Source organism: Hipposideros armiger, unplaced genomic scaffold (assembly GCF_001890085.2).
Source record: "Hipposideros armiger isolate ML-2016 unplaced genomic scaffold, ASM189008v1 scaffold_48, whole genome shotgun sequence".
Classification (NCBI taxonomy): domain Eukaryota; kingdom Metazoa; phylum Chordata; class Mammalia; order Chiroptera; family Hipposideridae; genus Hipposideros; species Hipposideros armiger.
Genome location: NW_017731398.1, coordinates 2561609 through 2571615, shown reverse-complemented (window position 1 = coordinate 2571615; position 10007 = coordinate 2561609). Strand labels below are relative to the sequence as shown.

At 42.6% G+C, this 10007-nt stretch overlaps 1 protein-coding gene across 1 annotated transcript in view; it reads right to left on the bottom strand.

Moving 5' to 3' along the window:
• Positions 1–10007, bottom strand: part of EFL1 (elongation factor like GTPase 1) — an 82677-nt gene that overhangs the window by 19500 nt on the left and 53170 nt on the right. Inside the window, exons 17-18 of the mRNA XM_019640000.1 lie at positions 8370–8517; positions 5635–6617 (exon numbers count right to left, since the gene is read on the bottom strand). Of these exons, the coding sequence (XP_019495545.1) occupies positions 5635–6617; positions 8370–8517 (1131 nt within the window). The remainder of the gene's footprint in view (positions 1–5634; positions 6618–8369; positions 8518–10007) is intronic.

Sequence of the window (10007 nt, the reverse complement as noted above, 5' to 3'; positions counted from 1 at the left end):
GAGGGAGGAAGGGGATAGGCACAGAATCCACAGACAAAAGACTTCAAGGAAGAGTCGTTTCAAATGGATCAAGAAAAAGAAACAAAACAGCTTTTTAGGATAACAAACCCTAAGATAAAATTCCTTTTCAGAGGAACAAGAGGCTGAAATACGATTATCTATCCTGAATGACCCAAATGAGAGAAAAAAGAAGAGATGCTCCCCCACCCAAAATATGGCAGTGGTTCCAAAATAGATGGGACGGGCCACGGAAGGCATTCCGTCGCATCTTCTAATCCTATTTTAAGAGGACATGCACAGTAGGTAGAAGGGGACAGCAGCTAAGGGTAGATCAACAGCACGTCCAGGATGTTAAAACCCAGAACAAGCTGAACCCACCAAATTGGCAGAGCAGAAGACAGCAAAAAGGGTCCTTTCCATCACTTCAAAAACAAAGATGAGACACACATCTACCACCTGCAGAAGCCAGTGTGATGGTAACAGAGGAGACGGCAGGGCTGGTTCTCAATACCTACGGTACCTTGCAGTAAGGAGGACTGGGAACCTACGACAGCAAGAACAAACACAACAGAGAACAGTGACATTCATGGTCAAGTTGATGAGCAAGCCCCTGGCCTTCTTACACCAGTTCACGTCTCCAGGACCAGAATTACACCCTACAGTCCTAAAGACACTGGCCCTTGTGAGAAACTGTGGAGAGCAGGGCAGCTGCCAAACTACAGGTAAAAAATAAATGTTTTAAGAATGAAAACAGAAGCCACAGACCAGAAAGTCACATACTAATTTCCTGTAGAATTTTGAGAAAACATATAAAGATTTGTATATATTTATACAAGCATGAGGTAAACCTTTGGAAATGATATGGACTTTCTAAGACAAAATCATATCCACCTACGCTTATTTCTTCTTCTAATATGGGTAGTGAGTTGATAACAGGGGAGTGTTACAGATAAAAAGGACCTTAACTGCATCAAAACATTCAAGTCACTGTTGATTTTCTATAAGAAAAGGACACATGAAAAAAATGAAAAAAGGGATTAATGGGTTAATGTTATGGTGTTGGGACTTTTTTCTTGATATTTAAAAAAATTCCTTCACTATTGTAATATTTACTATATTATATATATGTGTNACTTCCTTTTAAATTCAACAGGTCTAAGATAGAACACACTCCCTAGTGCAAAGAGAACTCCACTCCCCCAGTTCTAAACAGTCATTTCCCCTGTCATTCATACTGGAAATCTCAGATACAGCATTGCAGAACAGTGGGTTAGGAGGGAACCGCGGTCAGCAAGCCTCACCACGGCGGTCACCTGAAATCTGCTTGCACACTTGGAAAACTCACGGCCTCCAGGGCAGCCCGTTCCATTTTTGGACAGCCTGCGATGGCAGACAATTCTTGAGCCCCCAGTCTGTTCCCCTGAAGTTTCTAAGCATTAGTCCCAGTTTTGATCATGTGGGACAGGCTTCGCCCCTCTTCCACAGACCAGCCTTTAAACTACGCGGAGGCAGCTGTCCATCCATCTCTCTTCCAGTCTGAACGCCTCCAGTCTTTCTGGGACACGGCCTTTCTTCTTTCCTGTCCCATCCTGAGCACTTTCCTATTCGAACTACTATGACTTATTTACATCCCCTCTTGGAATGTGGTACCCAGAACTGAAATTAATACTTTAGGTAGTCTGAAAAGCTCTGAGAAAGGCAGAACAATTATTATCCTTAGTTGTGATCCCTTTAGGCTATGTATTATTTGCCTAAGATTTATATGAGGGGAAAAAACCTGTAATAGCTAACATGTGTGAACTAGTAATCTTTATTTAGTCTGCTACCTCATTCTAAGAAAAGTTTAAAGGTAGTTTAAAGTAAATATAAATTAATTAAGTAAGTAAATACAAAACAACAGGGTGGGGAGGGAGAAAGAATGGCTACATGGGGGCAAATTGACCATGAAGAGGCGGGCCAGATGCCAGCAACTCCTCCCCTCCCTCCCTTCATGGGTCACACCAGCAGGCTTGGATCAATAATTCTAATTGAAACTGGATGTAATTAATCATGTAATTTTGAGCCACTCAGTCTTAACTCCACTAGCACTAAATCCTAAAACTGCAGCATCGTGATGGATCACCGAGCAAAGGGAGATGATAATAAAACCTTCCAAATACACGTGGCTCTCACAAAAGGTGTGTCCCATGCCTGGACACACTCACAGGCCCTCTAACCTGCCACTGTTGTCACTGAGACATTAATGTAGCCGTATCAACAAGGACATCTGATCACATGGCCTCTGACTGCGAATACTCTGACACCCCTTCATCTGGGCAACTTTTCCGTCATCAAACCTCAGCCATTTCTTTGTTCGCTTACTCAAAGAAAGATCACTGTGTGCCCAGCTGTATGCAAGATACCAGGCATCCACCAGGAAAAGAAAGGCAACAAAAAGTTTAATCAATTGAAACAATTTTGATCAGGGTCCTGTTTTTAAAGACTATTCTGTAATTGTCTCAGCCTGCACTCACGGCCCTTTCAGGCCTGGCCGTAACCCACTACTTCGGCTCCCGAGTGCCAGACCCGAAAGTACCCAGACCAGAGGCTCCATGCTCCAAGCCAAGGTAAGCCACTCACTGCCCACAGGACACATTTGAGGCTTTTCCACNAGGCATGCTCATGTGTTCCTTTTCACCATGTCATAGTTCTCTTTTGCCTAATTAAGTGGATTTACAGATATTATCTAGTGTTAATTAGCTTAACCTCCACAGAATTTAAAACATAGTTTAAAAGGATTCCTGCAAAAAGACCACTGATAATATGAATAACATAAGCACAAGGGAAAAATCAGAAAAACAATAGCTGTCACCAGTATGAGAACCTAACAAATTCTAAAAAAAAAAAAAAGCATAAACACTTTTTGCGGTAAGAGTAACAGTTTAACAATAAGCAAAGAAGAAACTTTTTCAAAAAAGATTTGGAATATGGAGACAACATTGTGAAAATGTTTACACTGGTACTCATTTTGTTGCCAGAAACAACATAAACACCTCATCTATAAAACCTCTTAAAATGGGGAGGCTGATTTTCTACCTGTGTAAAAATCTTCCAAATGAATAGTTTGTTAAAGATAAAAACTGACATCTTCTAATCAGTGAAAAACTGAGTAAGATCAGGAAGAATATTCAGTCTGCATTTCATAAAATCCACTGTATAAACTGGTAAATGGGATTAAAATCAATAGTAAGACTTAGTTAAGGCCTTTTTCCACTTGAACTAAGTAACTTTCTGAGATGCCTTTTCCAGTGATAACCATTAAAATCAACTGTTGCAATAATGAAACCTAGAAGCAGAGCTTCGAATAGCTGTTTCACAATGTTAAGATAAGGTTTTCACACATAATGAAGCATTATTGTGGTGACCACCCGCCAAGATGGCCCCAGTCACCCTGCCCCCGATGGCTACATTCCTGGGCAGTGGCCCCCTCCCACAGTGAGTGAACAAGACACTGCGGATGTGATGTGGGACTCCCAGGGCACGGGAGCTTCTGCCTTAGTATCCCGGACTGCTGGTAAAAGCCAGCCACACCACGCTACGCTGCAGGACACTCAAGCATGTGGACGGGTCCCTATGGAGAAGAAGTGAGGTCCCAACCAGCACCAACTTGTGAGCCCAGGTGAGCAACACACCTGGGAGTCCAGTGAAACCTCCAGATGGCTACAGCCCATGCTGATACATGACTGCAGCCCAAGCTGATACATGGCTGCAAGTGCTCGAGAGACCCCCAAGCTGAACCCTTCCCAAAGGAACTGTGAAAAATAATAAATGACTATTGTTGTTCCAAGCCACTAAAATTTGGAGTAATGTGTTATATGCACATTACTAGATAGTACAATTTTAAACCACAATCACAAATAAATAATATATATACCTACATATACCTACATGTACCATATATACCTACACCAAATAAAATTATTTTAAAGATAGTTATTTCATTTTCATCTCAATTTTTAAAATAAGTTTTATTTTTATATTTCATAATGTACATGAAACATGTATCTATATAAACATATACATAAAGGGCTTTTCTTTTTAAACTGATATGCAAGTTAATGAATGACTCTAAGCCTCAGTTTACCTCATGTGAAGATGAGGATAAAAACAAGCATAGGGCTGCTGAGCAGTAAATGAAACAATCGAAGTAAAATCCTTAGTATGGGCATGTAGTAAGGAGCACCGACGATGATGAAAATAATGGTGGCTTTAGGACACCCACAGTTCTCTGTGTTTGGACAGTGGTTGTTGAGCAGACATTGGGGGCACAGAGCAGAGGGGTGGCCACTGTGACATTCTGACCCCAGCTTGGGAAATCAGAGAAAGAAGAGNGGGATGAACTGGCTGTGAGCTACCCACCAACAGAAGTGTTCAAATCCAGGCAGCAGAGGCTGCTGTCAGGTATGAGACACTGGAGAAGAGCTCTGAAGTCTTTTGAAGGAATCAAGCTTCCTCGATCTTAACGCTACCTCTGCCCGCTTACAAGAAGAAAGTTCCAGATGAAATGAAGGGTAACCTCTGGGAAGGGTCTAAACTGGCGTTCCGCAGACGGACGTTAGCAGGCATGTGGGGAGGCACTGTACGCTATGTCGCATTTGCACATCTGACTTGAGGACACACCAACCTGAGGCAGTCCCACAGTAACCACATCTGTTAACTTGTTCAGCCCAGCTGGCCTTGAAATGCTGCTATGGATGCTGAGTTCATCTCATAGGAACCGTGCTGTGAAGCAAGCCTAAATTTCTTTTGGAAAAAAATCCCCAACAATTTAGGCTTCTGCTTTTAGGAATTAACCAGCAAAAGAACCTTACTAAAGAGAATAACCACATAATGACTCAAAGGACCCCAGCGCTAGAGGGAACCTACTGACTTGGTCCACTGACATCCCGTGCTCACTTCCCCGTTCTACCCTCCTCACCCCTGAATCAGTCCGCGATCCCAAGAGGGTAATTTGTGTTCTCATGTTCATCTTTACAACCTCCAATGAGTTATCACTTTCTCTATTATAGATGAAGAAAATTAGTCTCAGTGAAGTAATGTCTGTCAAAAGTCTAAATAGCTACTAAGTGCCGGGGCTCCATGCCTCCTGAGCTCCTAACAGATCTTCTCCCAACGGGAGAACAATCAGAATTTAATGTAATGGTTAGCACACAATAAATCCCCAAATAATTTTCCTCTTCAGAACGGACCCAGAATTCACAAAGCCCTTTTGTGTTAGGACTCCCAGAATGTTGCCTTTCTCTTTCATCATTTTTAGAATGACCCTGGTTACCCAGACCAATACGGTTATTCATAAGGAAAAGATGCTGCACAGGTTTGGACGTAACATATATAGGCGGTTTAAACCTCACTTACCAGACCTTTCATTACAGAAAAGAGTCTATTTGCTGCAAAATATTTAGTAATGAAGTTTCCCCCTCCCTCAAGATTTTAACATTTAAGGCCTCTGGGCTCTCAAAAATCTTAGTTCCTTAATAAATCAGATGTTAATGTAGCTTCTGAAAAAGAAATATTAAATGAGTTGAAGTTTCTTGACCTAGGCGACTTCCCTGCTATTCAAGGTACCTCCCGCTGCCGTCATCGCTCTGTCCTTACCGAGAACATCACCGGTGGCCATGATGTCGCACGTGTACATGGCGGCCATCAAACGCTGTGGCTTCACTTGCAGAGCATAGCGACACGCTTCCTTCATGGTGGCGATCAGCTGTCCCGAGAAGGGCCCGTAGCAGTCAGTGAGTGAGGACTCTGCTTTCGGGGAAGCCCTCTTCTCAAAGGGCTCGGCGTGGCCAGCGGGGAGCTCCTGGCTTCCACTGTCCCCGGAACAGGTTTCACCGTCTCCCGGTCCCTCTTTCACCAGATCACTCTGTTCCACACTCTGCTTATCACTTGCTCCCAGTTCCTCAAATTTACTTAGGTCTAGCTTTTCCAGGATGAAACAGACACCCATGAGTGGCTCCTCACACATGGGGCCGGAGAGAGTCGCCAGCTGGAAGCCACTCACAAGGCTGTTGCCCACATCGCGGTATCTGCTGGCTTCTTGGGAAGCTTTGCCGGCTGGGGCTGTCCACACAGAGTTCTGAAAACCTTCACTTTTATTTACTAATATATTAGGCCCACATTTTCTTGGGCCAAATGACCAGATCTGGTCAACAGTGTTCCTCCATTTCCTCCCTGTTAGGTGTTGCTCTAGTTTTCCTTTGAGTTCCCAAATTTTCTCTTGGGTCTTCTGGTGAATCATCTGAGTGTTTTTGCCCTCATTCGAAGATGACATCAGCTGTTCCATAGAACGAATCAAATCACTGTTTTCTTCCAGAATCTGAGTGACCTCTTCTGGAAGGGGCATGGCCCGCACACTCAATGTGGCCAGTTTGTTGGGAGTTGTCATGGTTACCAGCCCATCGGAGTCAACCTGGATTCCCTCAGGGATTCTGCTCTGATCTTCTTTCGTTTGGTGTATGACTGCAACTTTCTGTTGTTTGCCTATTTCTTCATTGACCATGTCCACTTTGGGGGGTTTTGTGATTGTTTCTCTGAATGGAATAATGGGTTCAGATACACTGATTTGAATCTTTGCAAACCTACAGAAAAATGCAAGAGAAATAACATAAGGTTACAATCAAAATGGCATCAAAATTCCCATGTAGAAATATTATACAAGGGGGATTCTGTAAACAGAAAAAAAATTATTTTACTATGAAAGATTAGTAATTACATTATATCAGAATTCAAAAACCACTTTCATTTAAGGTTGAAAAGACTACCTCTAATGTGAACATATTTCAGAGAGTTCTTTGCAAGTACTAGAATTTCACTGCTTTGTTCTCAAAATAAATGAACCATCTATCTAGATAAGAACATTTTGAATGGAAAATAAATGTTTTAAAAAGATTTGACACAAGTTCTTTAAAATAATATCTGCCAATTTAAATGTCTGGAGAAGAAACGCACAATGATTATAACTCTAAATAGACAAAGAGGTCAGGACATCTAGTAAAATTCTGACAATGTATTTGGCTTTGATAATGAGGCTCTCAGCGAGGCCAGTGTGATCTAGGAGTTTGTCTGCAGCCGTTTCTGCAATGACGGAAATGTCCTACATCTGCACTGGAGTTCCTGAGCACTTGAAATGTGGCCAGCACAACTGGGGGAATGAATTCGTTAATTTTATGTCATTTCAATTAAATTTAAATAGTCACATGTACCTACGGAGTGCTGCAAATGGGGCTAGTGTGATTGAGGAACTGAGTTTTTTATTTTATTTAACTTCAACTAATTTGATTTTAAATAGCCACATGTGGCTAGTGGCTACTGTACTGGACAGTACAGGTCTGGAACCTCAGTCTGGCACCGAGTTCAGAAAGTCCCCTTTTCACACACTATTAAGTTTAGTTTCATGCTGCATTTTCTTCCAAATGACTTAGAAGTTCACAGAGGGCATGGATCGATTCTGATGATGATAAAGCCATGCAGTCCTGGGCTGGCCGAGTGGTGCGTTGGTTAAGAGCTGGCTTGGGACGCCAGCTCTCAGCAGCAGGGCTCCAGTTCGTATCCCACATGAGGGCCAGTGACACTGCCCTCTACAGCTAAGATGCTGAAGAACAGCTCAACCTGGAGCTGGGCTGCCACGAGTTGCCGGCGACGGCGAAGGCTGCAGCCCGTGCTGCAGTGGGTTGCCATGGGCTACCGTGTGTGGCCGGCAGCCAGTGTGAGCTGCCAAGAGCCGCCATGAGCAGCCATCCAGAGGCTGGCGACCGATCTGCAGCACCCGGGAAGAGCGCAGTGATAATACCAACATGGGCCAGTGAAAAGACGTCCTCCACAACTAGGCTGAAGAACAAAAGGACAGCAACTTGTCTGTCCCCCTCCCCCTGATTCCCCAGCGCTGTTCCCCTCCCCCAATTCCCCAATAAAATCTTTAAAAAAAAACAAAACCAAAAACCATGCAATCTTTCTTTTTCTCTTATTTTCTGTCTACCTCATTCTCAGGTAATACTATCACTTTGGTCTGACCTCCATCCACTATTGGCAATGTGGATGTACATGTGTGTGTGTACATGTATATATTATATATGAATAGATAATATACATCATATATATGAAAATATTTTGACTCAAGCTAAAAATGCAAAATATTCAAGTATAGGAGTGAATGTTATTTGTCAGTTATTAAAAATTAAATGTACGATCCAATAATAAGTTACAGTTCATGATTCAGGGCACTTCATTTTTCTCCAAAAACAAACCACCGTCTGAGTGTGAATGGTTTAGAAAACGCTAAAACATCCATTGATTTTGGAGCTATCTTTTCTCCGTCTCTGTCATCAGCTAACCTTTCTTTTAGGTCGTCCAGGCATCGCTGAAGGTGGACTTCTCCTGCTGTGACTAACACGTGCTCTCCAGTTTCCTGAATTAGAATCTGGACACAGGGATCAGCTTGGTTTAAGAGCTTCATTCCTTTGACGAGCTGAGGCATTTCACCTAAGTTAATGAAATGAAGTACTGATTAAACACAATACAAGGACTACTACAATCTAAAGACAATGTCTGTGGCCACTGAAGGGAAAAGAACAGTGAGAGAAACTCTTAAAATGATGGTTTATTTCCCTTCCAAATAATGCAGCGAAGTGAAGAAAACCACCTTCTGGTCATTTATCTGTACAGACAGCTAACATGAGACACTTATAAGCTCATCGAGAATCCCAAAGCTGATCCCTACACTTCTTCAAATACTCAGCACATATCAACTAGCATCATTACTCCTGTGAGTCCACCTATACCTTCTCACTAAAGTACATACTATCTGCCTAGAGATGTGACAGGCCTCTTCCTCAAACAGTACCTAGAAAATCAACAACGAAGCAAAAGTAGTATTTGCTATGATAATCAATTCAAGCAACTGCTCCAGAGCCTCATATTTTTAAAAAATACTTTCAGTCTGACGGCAGAGGTAGGGGCGTAAGAGTGAGTCAACCTGCTCGGTTGGTTGGCTCACGCACACCAACCAGGAGCTGTCATTCTTTGTCTTCTGCTTTGCCTGCGTGTGCGCTTGCCCAACTACTTTCCCCACCGGTTCCGGGGGGGGGGGTTTGATTGGGGGTTCTGATCCATGGTTTGGGTGTAGCTGCTTTTTCACCTCTTTCCATAGGCTCAATGGCTGCGGTTCATTGACGGCAGGCCAGAGGAAATCTCCTTACTACTTTAGCAGAGACCGTGGCTTTGAAGGCATTTTTATGCAGCCTCGTTTCACTTCTACATTTCAAGGAAGGACTCAGCAATTCCTCAATGATGGTTTTCAACATACCAAACAAACAAAACCACAGGCGCCTTCTGCAATCAGTGGTTTTCAATGTTATAAGGTCGATTATCCATATCTATTCTATGACTGTTTATTTTCCCATATCTACTTTTTTTAGATAAAGCTTTTCTAATAACTAACACTAATAAACTAGCTAACAGATAAGCACTTTACATATATCGTATGAACTCATTAACTACAAAGCAGAGGTGATTACTGTTCTTGTTTTATAGATGAGCAGACAGGTATAGAGAAACCAAGGAATTTGTGTCACGGTCACAGTCACTGGCTTGGAAGCCTGCAGGCAGCTGGCCACGGAGCCCACACTCTAATGGGTATGGATGTCAGCACCCTCATAGGTCAGGCAGTCCTGAGTCATACATGGGATGCACAAAATCCTGAGGACAGAGCGGGATTTCACTGCACGTGGGGGTGACAGAGGCATGCTCATGTGTTCCTTTTCACCATGTCATAGTTCTCTTTTGCCTAATTAAGTGGATTTACAGATATTATCTAGTGTTAATTAGCTTAACCTCCACAGAATTTAAAACATGGTTTAAAAGGATTCCTGCAAAAAGACCACTGATAATATGAATAACATAAGCACAAGGGAAAAATCAGAAAAACAATAGCTGTCACCAGTATGAGAACCTAACAAATTCTAAAAAAAAAA